General features: G+C 35.3%; 2 protein-coding genes across 3 annotated transcripts in view; one reads left to right on the top strand and one right to left on the bottom strand.

Annotated features, from left to right (window-relative positions):
- The window catches only part of LOC118265968 (ATP-dependent RNA helicase vasa), a 239972-nt gene that overhangs the window by 2029 nt on the left and 223649 nt on the right, over positions 1-14294 (bottom strand). Inside the window, exons 1-11 of one of the 2 annotated variants that reach the window (XM_035579280.2) lie at positions 4976-5116; positions 4313-4351; positions 3623-3707; positions 3195-3332; positions 2488-2732; positions 1760-1945; positions 1596-1682; positions 1385-1522; positions 794-970; positions 447-642; positions 58-255 (exon numbers count right to left, since the gene is read on the bottom strand). In XM_035579280.2, the coding sequence (XP_035435173.1) occupies positions 58-255; positions 447-642; positions 794-970; positions 1385-1522; positions 1596-1682; positions 1760-1945; positions 2488-2732; positions 3195-3332; positions 3623-3707; positions 4313-4348 (1486 nt within the window). In that variant the 5' untranslated portion in view covers positions 4349-4351; positions 4976-5116. Of the gene's footprint in view, positions 1-57; positions 256-446; positions 643-793; positions 971-1384; positions 1523-1595; positions 1683-1759; positions 1946-2487; positions 2733-3194; positions 3333-3622; positions 3708-4312; positions 4352-4975; positions 5117-14294 lie in introns of those variants that run through there. The other variant, XM_050694688.1, reaches the window with a different exon arrangement.
- LOC118265918 (tyrosine-protein kinase hopscotch) overlaps positions 5584-14294 on the top strand; it is a 28931-nt gene continuing 20220 nt past the window's right edge. The window contains exons 1-4 of the mRNA XM_050694680.1: positions 5584-6082; positions 6714-6865; positions 12542-12700; positions 13460-13637. Of these exons, the coding sequence (XP_050550637.1) occupies positions 5840-6082; positions 6714-6865; positions 12542-12700; positions 13460-13637 (732 nt within the window). The 5' untranslated portion in view covers positions 5584-5839. The remainder of the gene's footprint in view (positions 6083-6713; positions 6866-12541; positions 12701-13459; positions 13638-14294) is intronic.

Raw genomic sequence — 14294 nt, 5'->3', positions numbered from 1 at the left:
TATTTATTTTATTACAAAAATCGATGAATATTGAAAAGATGTTATGAATATTCTTACCAAGTCCTCTGGCAGCTACAGCTGTGGCAACAAGGATGCAATGTCTGCCACTCTTGAAGTTGTCGAGGGCCTCCTCGCGCTCACGTTGCATACGGTCGCCGTGAATCGACGACGTCAACATTTGTTGCTCCGATAACATCGCTGCTATGAAATCTGCGTTGCGCTTTGTCTCAACAAATACTAGAATGCGCTTGCCATCTGAAATAGTTACAAATAAATATTAAAAAAATAAAAGCTTTTGCTGAAAATCAACTATACACAGTAACTTAGATAACATTTGTAAAAAAATTACAATTATTTTAAGTTGAACTTTATTATTTTACTTTGCAGTTGGGAGAAGTATAACAGTAAAGTCACCTTACAAAATGTTTGTATGAATAAAGACTCACCATTCTCTTCAATGAGCTTCTTTAATGTTGTTTGTTTTTCATATTTGGTGACTTGATGGAATATTTGTTCAACATCTGTGCTGGCGCCTCCCACGATACCGACGGCGACAAACAAGTAATTGTTCAGGAACCTGCCAGCCAAGTGCTGGATATCTTCAGGGAAAGTCGCCGAAAACATTAGCGTTTGTCTTTCTTTCTGCAATAGAAAAAGCCATAAGTGCACGCACTACCCATTCCCAGATCATATGATAAATTCCATATGTATGTGTGCAATTAGTTAATAAGTATTACGGAATATAGAAGACAGTGTGTAATCGTTTTCTTTTAAAAGTTTCAAGTGTACTTACAATCGGAACCATGGTGGGGTGGTCCATCATTTTTTCAACACTGGGTATGAAACCCATGTCAAGCATACGATCTGCTTCATCAAGTACCACAAAGCGGATGCTATCGAAGGACACACGGTTGCGGTCCACGAAGTCATGGAGACGGCCCGGAGTAGCCACGAGGATGTGGCAGCCTCTCTATAATTGACAAAGAAAAGAAGTTTCATAAACATGTATTTTTATATTTACATTTTGCACCTTATATGCATATAAACTACTGTAGTTAACAATATATAAACAATAATTAAAGTCCACATGAGTCACAATACAATATACATATTGTTTAGATTGATTTCCGGTACTATTTTACATTAGAAACTTAACTATTTTATTAATGATGCTATTGTTTTCCCTATACAGTATCTTAAAACCTGATTAACTGTTCGGAACAGAATGTGTTGATGTTAATGAAACTCATACCACTAATTACGTATGCATTATGTATCATTTATGGTAATCAAATTACATTATGACTAGAGATCCTACCATATTGTGTAAAAAATTGTAATGGATGACTCATTAGTAGACTTTATGAATACTAGTTGCACTTACAGATATGTTATCGCCTTGATGACGAACTGCCGTACCACCGTAAGCGACGGCAATCTTAAGTATCGAGCCATAAGAGAACTTCCTTGCTTCATTGAAGATTTGCAGTGTCAACTCGCGTGTAGGTGACACTATGACGACCTAAGAAAAAATAAGAAATGATTAAAGAAAATATATGCACAAAGAAAAAAAAATACTTCAGAAAGATACATACTTGTGGTTGAGCGCATCCACCTGGTCCCACAACAAGTTCTCTTTCATCTTGCAGGAGCATGTTTATGATTGGCAGAAGGAAAGCAGCCTAGAAACATAAAGAATAATTAGAAAAAGATGTCAGTTATAACCATTTGAATAAAATGTATGAAGTAATTTATTTACCGTCTTTCCAGAGCCAGTTTGGGCACATCCCATAAGATCTCGCCCGCCCATTATAATGGGAATAGCGTGTTTCTGAATGGGTGTAGGTTTCTTGTACCCAGCCTTCAGTATGTTGTCTACAACATACTTTCGCAGATTGGCAGTCTCGAAGCTTTCGATAGCGCGTGGAGGGTTTTCACCACTGACCTAAGAAAATGTGATAGATGTTTGATTTTCTTATGCATTTAGGTGATTCATTTTAATTATAACGAATTTAATAAAAGTTAAAAGACGAAAGCGCGAGTTTATGTATTTTATGGTATGTTATACATACCAAAGCACTTATTTTAAGTTTTGAAAAGTAAGTTGTAAGTGACAACACTTCAGTTTTTTTATATAATCAACAAAAAAATATTACCAGTCTTCAGATATATTCATTCCAAATGCTCACATTGTGAAGGACTTTCTTTTTTTGTTTGTTAAGTGGATACTTTACAAAATCGTTTTAACACATTTGCATGTATAAGCAACTTCTTTTTGCTTTGCTTTTTTGCTAATAATGATTTTTCCTACTAATGGTTTATAAAGAGTAGCTATTAAAATACATGGGCCCCAGATTTCAAGGTTAGAATCTGTAATAACAGATAAGACCTTGAAATAAAGGTCAAGATTTGCTTAAAATAAAATTATATCACATTTTTGTACAAAGGCACATACTGTATGTAGATTTAGTGTATTGTTTTACTTACTTTAACAGCAATGCAGTCAAATTTGTCAAAGTTGATTCCCGAGCTAATAGTGCTACTGAAGATCTCTTGTTCATTCTCCGTGGGTTCAGGCGGGACATATGTGACTGGGGGCTTCTTAGGCTCTCCATCCTCGCCAAGTTCAGTGGGGCCATCTCCACTGACGCCGCCACCTCGGCCTCCACCGCGTCCCCCACGGCCTCGCCCGCGTCCACGCTCACCACGATCCCGTCTGTCATCACCGTCACCTGAATTCGAAAAATACTTCAATTGTTAACACATGTATACTCATATTATGTGTATAAGTACCATACTTTATGAACTATTTCATACGTAGCGAAAAATCGCTATGTCGGTCGGTATGTATGCCCATTAGTATATTTTATTCATCATCATCATATCGGCCATAAGTATATTTTATTGAACTTTGCTATTTCCTGTCACCACAACTGATTAGAACATGATGATTTGTTATAAAATCAGTAGACTCAATATTTTAACCCTTCAAATATAAATTGCTAAGTAAGAATATTGGATAGTATGGTAGGTGTTGAACAAGTTACTACTGTGTTAAACATTGCCGGTTCGATTCCTGCATGGAAGCATTGTGTCATCATGTGTTGTGAAAGTTAATCATTTATAAATGCATCTATGATAAAAGTGAAACATATTGCGACCATATTTAGAAACAAAGAACAAAAAAAGCTTACCATTCTCATAGTCCCTTGGCTCCCTGCCGGGCCCGCCGCCGCGTCCGCCTCGGCCTCCTCTCCCGCGGCCCCCGCCTCGTCCGCCACGACCCCGTCGTTCTCCAAAGTCATTACTGCCTACTTTACAGTCATCATATTCTAAAAAAATAAGCAAACATCCACTTCAGCACATAAATCTTAGGACAGAGTTCCAAGTGGTAACATGATACTAAGCTGAGTAAGAGGTTCAAGTTTTTTTATCCATAAATAAAATAAGCCACTTGACAAAATAGTTCAATCACAAGCACTTTTAGGCAACTTTATAGTGTAAGTGGAACAGGAACATAAATTATTTTTTATCATAGATATTATTGTCAAACGGGAATAGGTAACATTAAAAAACAATTAGAAATAAGAAAATTGAACTTTAAAAGCAAAGATATAAGTACCATTTTCATTGAACGATGGGAATCCTCTTCCCCTAGAGAGACTGTGTCCTTCGTCAATATTTGAGTGGTTGTTTGATACTACACCCTGTAATGATATTCAGCAATATAAGTTATCTATACCAGCTACGGTATTCTTTTTATGCTCTATATTAACCATGGTAGTAGATAGGCTATGAAAAATAATTGGTCCGGCAGTTACGAGTAGTAAAATTGTGATGGCATATATTTCAAATCAATGTATCTTCGAAAGCACATTGTAAGAAAGGAAACTATTGTTTTAAAACAGTCTACCAGATGGACATTGAAAAAAAAATTGATTCATAGGTATATTGAACAATTCTCAAAGAACTCAAAAATAGCTATAATGAAGAGCTACAAAGTGAGGTGAATTCCTTCTTTATTAGGTTGTTTCAAAGTTCTCTCACCACTTTGAGAATTTATCAGACAGCTAGGAAAGTGTTGATTTTCTTGCATATAGTCTTATAACAACTTAATAATAACGCAATTGGAGTGTGCAATAGATTTCAAATGATAAGAAGTTTATCAGTATAATATGTATTAATACTGTAAACTAAAGAAACACAATTTTCAGTAAATCCTAGGTTTTTTTACTACACATAATAATGGTCTGAAGAAAGAGTATAAAGCAGATACTTTTGGAGAAACATTTATAAAGGAAAAAGGTCTTACCACATCAGCACAGCAATCATCCCATTCATCATCCATTTTCTAAAACAAAATAAGTATAATTGTTAGATATACATAAAAGTGGCTATGATACTAAGTCATATATTAATAATAGATACGAAGATGGAAAGGAAAATCCCTTTCCTTATATTCATACATGTAATAGTAATTACCCGTATAAGATTATCGTACAAAGTTACAAATCTTAGATTTCTTCTCTTGTACCTACACAGGTAGGTACACGAGCGTAGGTATTTTAGCTATGCTATACTGCTATGTACACTTAGTTTACGGACTTATTATTTAAAATGATTTATAATACTGTAAATGCAATAATAACTACATAATATTATAGTAATGACAGACATTTTTTCATTTGCGGGAAAGTGTAGGTATCAATGAAAAAATTCGTTGACGATGATAAATTTGAATCTTATAAATTTTAACTAAGCAACGTTTAGAAAGTAGGAACTTGCTTAAATAACACAGGAAGCTTTACAATATCGTTTTGCTACTGTTTATTAATAATTCAACATGAAAAAAATGCTACAACCGGCACCGGCTTTTGTCAACCATTCGCACGTGCTAAAAGAATAATATTAGAATACTGGGTGCTTACATGACAAGAAAATAAATTACGAATCTTATCGAAAATAAACTACTTACTTAATTGTAATTTGCGTAGTAACAAAATCAACTATTCCAATCAGAATTGAACAAAGACAGCAGCCGCCAATAACGCCAAACGCCAGCAGCAAGCAATGGCGGAAGCCAATAAAAAGAGTTGCCAAATAATAGACTAGAGAGAGTCAATAAATAAACCAATGGGATGCAATCATAAAAAATGTTATGATTTTGACTTGACATACATACAAAGAATTTTACAAATCTTTGTGGATTGTTGACAGGTTGACTAGATTAATGTTAATTTTTGTATCCTTTTTAAATCTGATTAAATCAAAATAAGGGCGTTTTCAATGTTCTTCGATTAGATGTTAATTATTTCTTTCTTCTTAAACTACGCTGACAAAAATCATTGGTAGAAAATTAGAAATCCATTACGTTAGTCCAATGCTTAAATAACAATGTTAATCTTTATTTTAGGTACTAAAATAATGCAACAAGTGTTTTTAATTAAAATCATTAGAAAAATTACTAAATAGAATTAGTAATCCATAGTTTTACCAAAACGTCGATGCTCTATTCTAGAATTTAAGCTGTAGTGTCATATGTCAACACACAAGTGCCAAATGTCAAAAAACCATTCAAGCGCATTACGGGAAAATAACACAAGGGACCGAAAATATTCCCAAGAAAATACTACGCCGAATAGAAGAATTTTGCTAATGTTATAAATAAACATCTTTACCTTTATGAATTTGGTGTATATTTCAAGTTCTTTTATGAGTGAGAGTGGTGTAAAATGTTTTTTCTCGTAAATATGGTGTTAACGTAACGATGCATTTATCAAAGTGGGTTTAAGTCTTATCTCTGTTGGCGTCCTCTTGTTTTTTATGGTTCAAGTTCACAATGGCAACAGTCGAAGAGACAGTTAAAGTGGCGGTGGTGACTGACCGCTCGCCGAATATCATACGATGCTCCAGTACGATGACTGCGGAGGAATTGTGTATTATTTTGTGTAAAAAGTATAAAATTCCTCCTCTTACTCGGACGCTTTTCGCGTTACGAGTCAAAGGCAGAGATTATTTTCTCAAAGATAACGCTAAAGTGTTGTCCAGCACCAGAGATTATGAGCTCAGAATACGTTTCAAGGTAAATTTTGCTTATTATAATGTAAAAAATCAGTCTTGTAACTGTGTAGAAACCAGTGTGCATTCATTAAATTGATGAATTATTAATGTGAAGTAAAAGAGCAAAGAAATGCCTTGGAGTTTGGTTTCTAGACAAACAACTTGATTGAGATTGACTGTATTGCCTATTTGAGGTGTATTAAACTTAATTTTACTAATCAAAATAATACTATGTATGAAAAAAACCATCAAAACCTTACTTAACTTATTAACTATTTATATTTTTGCTTGATAAAAAGTGGTTAAATTGAATTGATATAATAAACTATACATATATTATTGATACCTATTCTACACCAATTAATATTTATTTGGGTGTTATAATAGTTGTTTTTCTCTTCTCTATATAAATAAAATTCATTATATGCAAAGTAACTAAATGTTAGGTTTTGAAGACTCAAACTATGACAATAAACTTAATCCCTATTACAAGGGATTCATCACATAACTAGTAGAAAATAGGAAAATATAAGTTTGTTATAAACATACATCTCTATTCATTTATTTATAATTTAAAAACAATATAGACTATATACAAAGTTTACTACACTATACAGTATACATGTTTTATAAATGTATCTATCTTTTAATAGGTGCCAAGGTTGGAACTGTTGATAACTCTGGATGAAACTACCTATGACTACTACTTCCTTCAAGCGAGGAGTGATGTATACGAGAATAGAATCCCTGAGATCAAATACCCTGAACATAAAAAAGAAATGCTTGGTCTTGGGATTGCTGACATGTAAGTTCTTTATTTCATATTATTATACCAGCTTTAATATAAAGATTAATTTATAACTCTTAATAATAATTTATCTAGTTATTAGATAAATAATAATAATAGTGGTGTGCAACCTCAGGGAATATTTCCTGAAAGTAAACGAGGGTATGCATAGAAGTAGCAGCAATGGACAATGGATTCACTCCACTATCTTTAGCAAATAGAACTGGCGTAAACCTGTGGTACTGAGCGTCAATGACCGCAAGGAGGTATGGCATAGCAAGGAGCTCCACGGACGCTTCTTCCGGGCCCTTCATGGACCCAGTGTAGATTTTCTGGCGTCCGTATCTTGGCTACGATTCAGTAATCTCTTTGGAGAAACTGAAGGATTTGTCTTTGCAATTATGGACGAAGTTATCCTTACGAATAACTACCGGAAATATATTATTAAGGATGGGACCGTTGACATATGTCGGGCATGTCATAGTCCTGGTGAATCCATAAGACATATAATTTCTGGTTGTGGTCGTTTGGCTAATGGTGAATATTTGCATAGACATAATAGGTAGCCAAGATTGGGCTTTACTTTGCACTACCAACTGGTTGAGTTGAGGTTCCATACTACAAGTATGCGCCCGATCCAGTTCTCGAAAACGGCCATATCACGTTGTACTGGGATCGATCTATCATCACTGACAGGACTATTGTAGCCAATAAACCTGATATAGTGGTGATAGACCGACAAGCGCGCCGCACGATGATAATCGATATCACCATCCCTCATGACGAGAACCTCGTGAAAGCTGAAAAAGATAAACAAATAAAATATCTTGACTTGGCTCACGAGGTTGTCAAGACATGTGGAATGTGGATTCATCGTTGTGCCGATAGTCGTGTCGGCCAACGGATTAATACCCAACAGCCTCGACAACCACCTTAGGAGGCTGGGGTTAGGCGGATGGATCAAGGGCCTGATGCAGAAGGCAGTACTCCTCGAAACGGCACGTATTGTGAGGAGGTTTCTGTCTTTGGAGCCCTAACCACCGGAGCTTGGACCACTGCATCTCCTGCTACTGGTCGGCTCCTATTTTTATATTTTTAAATGTTATTTTGTTTTTTATTTTTATAAGTAATGTTTAAAAATATAATTTTAGAGTGTTATAAATAAATAAATAAAAAATTTATCTAGTTATATATTGTAGAATTTGTAGGTATATAGATAGCAGTATTTGCTATGCCTATAAAATATTTAATCTAATTATATTAATTAAGTGTGTATTTAATTAATTTACATGATAATTTGTGGTTATTAATACATTACATTATTGATATATTTCATAAAGAATTAACTGATTAGTTAACTCTTTCTTTGGATAAAGTAACACCTTTCTATTATTCAATAGTTAGGGTTGGGCTTTACTTTCTTACTTGGCATTATAGAAAGTAAGACTAATGTAATTATAACTATCGTACATAGACATAATATATTGTATATGTATAAACTTATTATTTTATATCTTATATCTTCTGGTTTATTTTGTTGCGGGATCCAAGACAGTTTTCATGTCTCTGGGACTTCAGTGCTCCGGTGTTTTCTTGGTTGTATCTACTGTAGATCCTGGCTTACAGGAGTTGCCACTGCATCTCCTGTATCTCCAGCCTCCCATTGGAGGTTGTGGCGGGCTTGTCTCATAAACAAAAATTCTTTTATACTTATTATATAAAGCTGAAAGGTTGTTTGAATGCACTTATCTCAGAATCTATTAATCCGAATTGAATAATTATTTTGTGTTAGATAGTCCTTTTATTGAGGAAGGTTATAGGCTATAAAACATCACGCTACAATCAATACAGAAGAGCTGAGCAGAGCGGGTGAAACTGTACCCGAGTTACTAGTCTGTGATATATATCTTATCACCTTTTTTAACACATACATTATGTCTCATACTACAACAACATAATTGTGGCAGTAGATCATAAATTATCAAGTATAATTCTATCTCAATCTCACAATTTCAAAGAACAATGGACTATAAACATGTAATTAGTCTGTCCATTCCTGTAAGACAATAGCCCTTGGTTATAACTGTTCAATTAACAAGTGATCTTTTTAATTTACATATTGTTAAGTTGCATGTTATTTTCCTTAACATGTTTTAGGCCTTATCACTGTTTTGATTAGTTAATTAATTTATTATTAGGCATAGGTGTAGGTATGTTAAACATTTGTTTAACTATGATATTGCTGTTTTTCCCGTGGTTACCTGTTTTTGCAGTTGTTGCATAGTTTCTGGTAAACATTAACTTTTTAAACTGCAATCTCCAACGAGATATAGGGATTCTGGTAGCATCTCTTATGTAGAGGAAGCCTATGAAGATACCTTAATATGTTACAGCTATAAAATTATAGATAACGGTAAAACGGGGTGAATAGATACTGAGGGGTGAATAGATGTTAGGACATTCTCCCAACATTTATTCACCCCATTCCTGTATCTATTTAGCAATTATTACAGTAGTAGATTAGTACAGATTTCCTTCACTAAATGAGTGACCATGACCATGTTTCTAAACTAAAACATTCATAAGGATAAACTTATTAAAAATTATATTTATCAGAACTATTGGGTAATCTATACTCTATAGTTTACACATCAAGATTCATTGTCGCGTGACGTAATTCCACGTCCAGACTGGACAAATATATTTATGTATGTATGTCATACAAATATTTATTGTAGTGCGGCAATGCGGCAATCGAACCCGCGACCCTGAACGCGGAAAGTTGTTACTTCGCCGTATTAACATCTTTGCTAAATATATTAAAATGGAGCTTGTGATATTTAACACGTTTTCAAGGGGAGCAAATCATTGTTGTTTTTCTTTTGTATTATTTTCTAGTCTTTACCCATGACTTGGCAAACCATCTTAACTATGAGTGACATTATAATTTAACACAAAGAGGTCCCAGACATCGTGAATGTATCGTGGCGTCTTTTATCTGCGTATATATACCTAGATACCTACACTATCTGGGGGCTCCGGAGTAGGTCTATTAAGAGGACTCGGTGCCCCTTACAGGTGTTGAGGGTGGCCACCGGGGTGATTTTAGTGAGGTAAAAATCCCACACTCCCTAGTCTTTTATCCCCTAAAAATCTAGACGCCTTTTGAAGGTTTCCCCCGTCATCAAAAAAAAAACTATCAATAATGGCTAAGGATACTTATCAGCTTTGAGAGTAAGATAGTTTTCTTAGGAAAATATAATTTATATTATACTCAAGTCCTTAAAAACCATGACAGTCCATCACACTATTTTAACTTACGTTATTCGTAACTGTGAGAGTGACAAAATAAAAAAACAAAATGGCGGATTTTTGGCGCCAAATTCGAACATTGCTCACTCTCAAGCCTGAACGACAAGAGTGACACTAGATATATCAAAATGAAAAAAATAATAAAACTAAAAATAAATAAATAAAAAAAGTAATTTAGACTTTGTGAGGGCACGTTTCTAGACCTGCTTTTTTATGACTTATATTTTAATAGTATAAATAAAGAAACACTTCCGGTAATAACTAGGCCTTTTTAAAAGGCCGGCAACGCACTTGTGAAGTTGTGACTTCTCACGTGTTGCGGGTGTCAATGGGTGGCGCTGATTGTTTATTAGTAGCTTACCATTAATATAGTTAGTAATTTAGTATAAATATTGTTACAAATCCTACGTCCTAGGAACCTAAAGATAGAACATAACTGGGACTGCTTTATACACTTATAAGTGACAAATTGATAGCAAATTGGAGAAAAATTTAATGTGTGGAATCTAGTGAATAACTCGTTAGTCGACTGCAAGCAGTCCCTATACAAATAGTAACCAATATTAAAGTAGTGACGAGAAACTATAAAATTAAACTGTCATACAATAAATCAATTCATGATGCTAGCAAATTTTGCTGCTAGCACATACTAGTAGATACTTACCTAAGCGATATTAGTCGTGATTCGTGATACAGCAAGCCTAATTTGTCATTTAAAAAAAATCTGCGACATGCGCACGCTGAACTGGCAATATCAACTAGGCCTATAAAATAATCTGAATTTAAAATTATTTTTTCTTGTCCTAATGACGCTAAGTTACTTGCAGTCCGAATGCAATTTGAATGAGTAGGCATAATAGTATCGATAATCTACAATACTTGTGTATTGTATTTTTCCTGTTTCTATGAGTACTTAATCACGATTTTTATATAGGAACCTGTGTGTGCCTACGTGTGTTATGTGTCTAGTGGTATAAAGTTATTACGATCCTTGCATACTTCTTTAATTTAAATGAATAAATAAACCTCCATCAAACTCCTGTACCCGATGGACGGACAGTATTAAAAAAATCACGCAAAACTCAATGGCTGAATGTTCTCGCAACGCAATGAACCGCCAGAAATGGAAAACCATTGCCAGGAAGGCAATTGATGCTGAAAAGACCGACGACGTAACCTCTTAATATCATCGAAGCAACCACGACCACTCTGCCAAGAGTGTACGATTGAGAAGAAGAAACTGTCCGTTCTCCAGCTTTTCTGCAATGAGTTGATTCTCTTTCTAATGTGACATTTCTATGGGAGTATTTTATTCATTCTGATTTAGTGTAACTCACATGAAACAAATACAAAGAGGAGATGTCATAACTGGATTTCCCTTTAAGATAATGCGTGACACTTTACGGGGAGCGCGGGACGTTACAAATCACGCTTTTCTCTATTTGAAGTCCCATATTAGAAACACGTTGCCAATTGTACACATTTTTATGTACCATTTTCTGAGCGCTTATACCTATCTACACCTTTTGACTTATAAATTATAATATAATTTGTTTTATCTCAGTGCACAATCACATTATGTACTCACTTCATGGTAATTTCTCTGTAATACGGGTTCCATAGGCGACGCCGATTGCTTACGATTTGGTGATCCGATCCACGCAATCGTTGCCGCCCTATCCCATTAAGAAAGACGGAAGATCATTACCCGACTGCGTCAGAAGGAGGGTTATGTTTTATATACGTGTATCATAAACGAGTAGGACGTCTCCTGCCTGATATCATATTAATATCTGTCAAGTTCTAAGTGCTGATGATTGAGACGACAGGATGCCGTCATTCTGTACTTTCCTTAACCAATTTATTGTGACTAAAGAAAGGGAAGTGCTCACTTACAGTTCAATTTAATTCCTTAAAAGCTGTTGACATATTGCTTTGGTTATTTTTCTATATAAAGGATATCTTCTCTCTGTATTACTGAGCCGAAGTCTCTTATTATGTACTATGTATTTTTATCCGAAAATCTTTTTGTGTCCCTGTTTAATGCCAGAAGCGTTCTAGATTTTATCTGGAATAGGTACTATATTGGATCCTCCTAAAGTTGTTTCTTCTATCCGTATACACTAGAATACTAAAACACTAACTGAATAGAATGAATGATTTTCTCTAGTAAAGAGTAGTAACCTATGTAAGGATTTGGTCGGTATATTTTTTTCTGTCGACATAAAAACGACATCAAAGCTAAAGCGCATTGTTTCTTGATCTAAGCCTAAATAGTAGATATGCTAATTACTACTGACTAGAATATATTCAAGTCTCAGATCTCCGAAAATAGCGAGTTTTACGTTATACATTTATAGCAAGTACATGTTTTTTATGCAGGACACGCGCCACCGCCGAAGAAAAATTGTCGGTAAACGATGTGGTGAGGGATTACAAAAAATATATACCGAAAGTGATCGTTAGAAGACATGGTCACGTCGCGAAGAAGCACGCTCACGATCAACTACCAAAGCTTTGTTCCGTCGGCCACAACGTGAAGTAAGTACCTACACAAGTACACAATACTCGTACATTTTGTTCACAGTCTACATTACACAGATGGGAACACTATTTGCCGCAACTTGTTGCCTTTTTTGTAAACACATTTTTTATTTTACGTCAACACAATGGTAACAAAAGGCTTAAGATTGTATCACTGGTCAGATGTTTGCATCTGTCTGCAACTGCGTCCAACAATTAGCTTTTTTTTCTTTGGTTTTGTACTCAAAGGGTAGGTAACGTAACGGGATTTTGTGCCACGTTTTTCTAAAGTCCCCATTCAACAAACATTGATAAAATTCTCTTTAGATGGCTTCTCTGTTTTTTATGATAAGAAACGCTTGCTTGGGGTCCTGATTTACTTCACACATAAAAACTCTATGTTATAAAATCATGATTCCACCAATCATATTCATTGATTCACATAGCATAACACTGATTGCAACAGATTTAGCTAAGCTATGTTTTTTATATGGAAAGATGCGTGCTATTAATGCGTTCTATGGATGAGTGCTATGGATGACTTCCCTTCTATCGATAACTCATCATAACTCGAGCTGCGCATCTTCCTTGCACAACTACATAGCTTAGTATCGGTAGAAACGCTGACACAGTTTCACGGCTTAACTATTACATCTTCGTAGCATAGCTACATAACATAGCACATTTTTGGAGGAAAGCACCCTTATTCCCTATATCTTTATTAGTCTTTGTATCTCATTTCCAAATTCCAGTATTAAACATTACAACAATTTTCAGCTACATAAAGAACCTATACCTGCAACAATTATACATAATGGCGCCCAACTATTTGGCGGAGGAGTATGACAATGTTCTGTGGCAGAACGGCAACGATGTGACTCCGGTGAACGTTGTGGTTGCACCCTTCCACCCGCACCAACCCGGTATAAGGATCTTCAATACTGTTAAACGGGAAGTAAGTAGTCACGACGTATTTTCTTCCTTTTCCTTTAAATCTTAGGTCTACAGCCGTTTGGTGATAGCAGAGTAGAATAAGTATAATACATTTGGCAATTAATAGTTAACTAAGGGACTATAATCTCTATATATAAAAATCAATTGCTGTTAGTTAGTCTCAGTAAAGTTCGAGAAAGGCTTGACCGATTTGGCTAATTTTGGTCTTGATGTTCAGGGAAGGTTTAAAAAGTGAGAAAAAGTGTTTGAGGCGGTACGTAGTTTGTCAGGCCAGCTAGTACATAATATTTAACAGACCGGCCAGCAGCGCTTTCAGATAAATGATTATTTTGAACTGCGATCTCCAATTCGGAGGCCCAATTCCGCCTTCCCAATCTTCCCAACCCCCGATTCCCCAACAACCCTTAAATTCCTAATCCCCAAAAGGCCAGCAACGCACTTGTAACGCCTCTGGTGTTTCAAGTGTCTATGGGCGGCGGAGATTGCTTACCATCAGGTGATACGTCTGCTCGTTTACCGGCCGTGTTCCATAAAAAAGTCCAATCCGCCTGTAGCGACTATATCGACCAAAACCATCTCGTGTCTCAATTACTCCCTTGCCAACCATTGGCAAACCGCCTTATGCCGGAGATTATGGCAAACTCCTATTTTGTAGAAG

Source organism: Spodoptera frugiperda, chromosome 7 (assembly GCF_023101765.2).
Source record: "Spodoptera frugiperda isolate SF20-4 chromosome 7, AGI-APGP_CSIRO_Sfru_2.0, whole genome shotgun sequence".
Lineage (NCBI taxonomy): Eukaryota > Metazoa > Arthropoda > Insecta > Lepidoptera > Noctuidae > Spodoptera > Spodoptera frugiperda.
The sequence above is the reverse complement of the archived record's forward strand: the minus strand, read 5'-3'. Positions and strand labels throughout refer to the sequence as shown.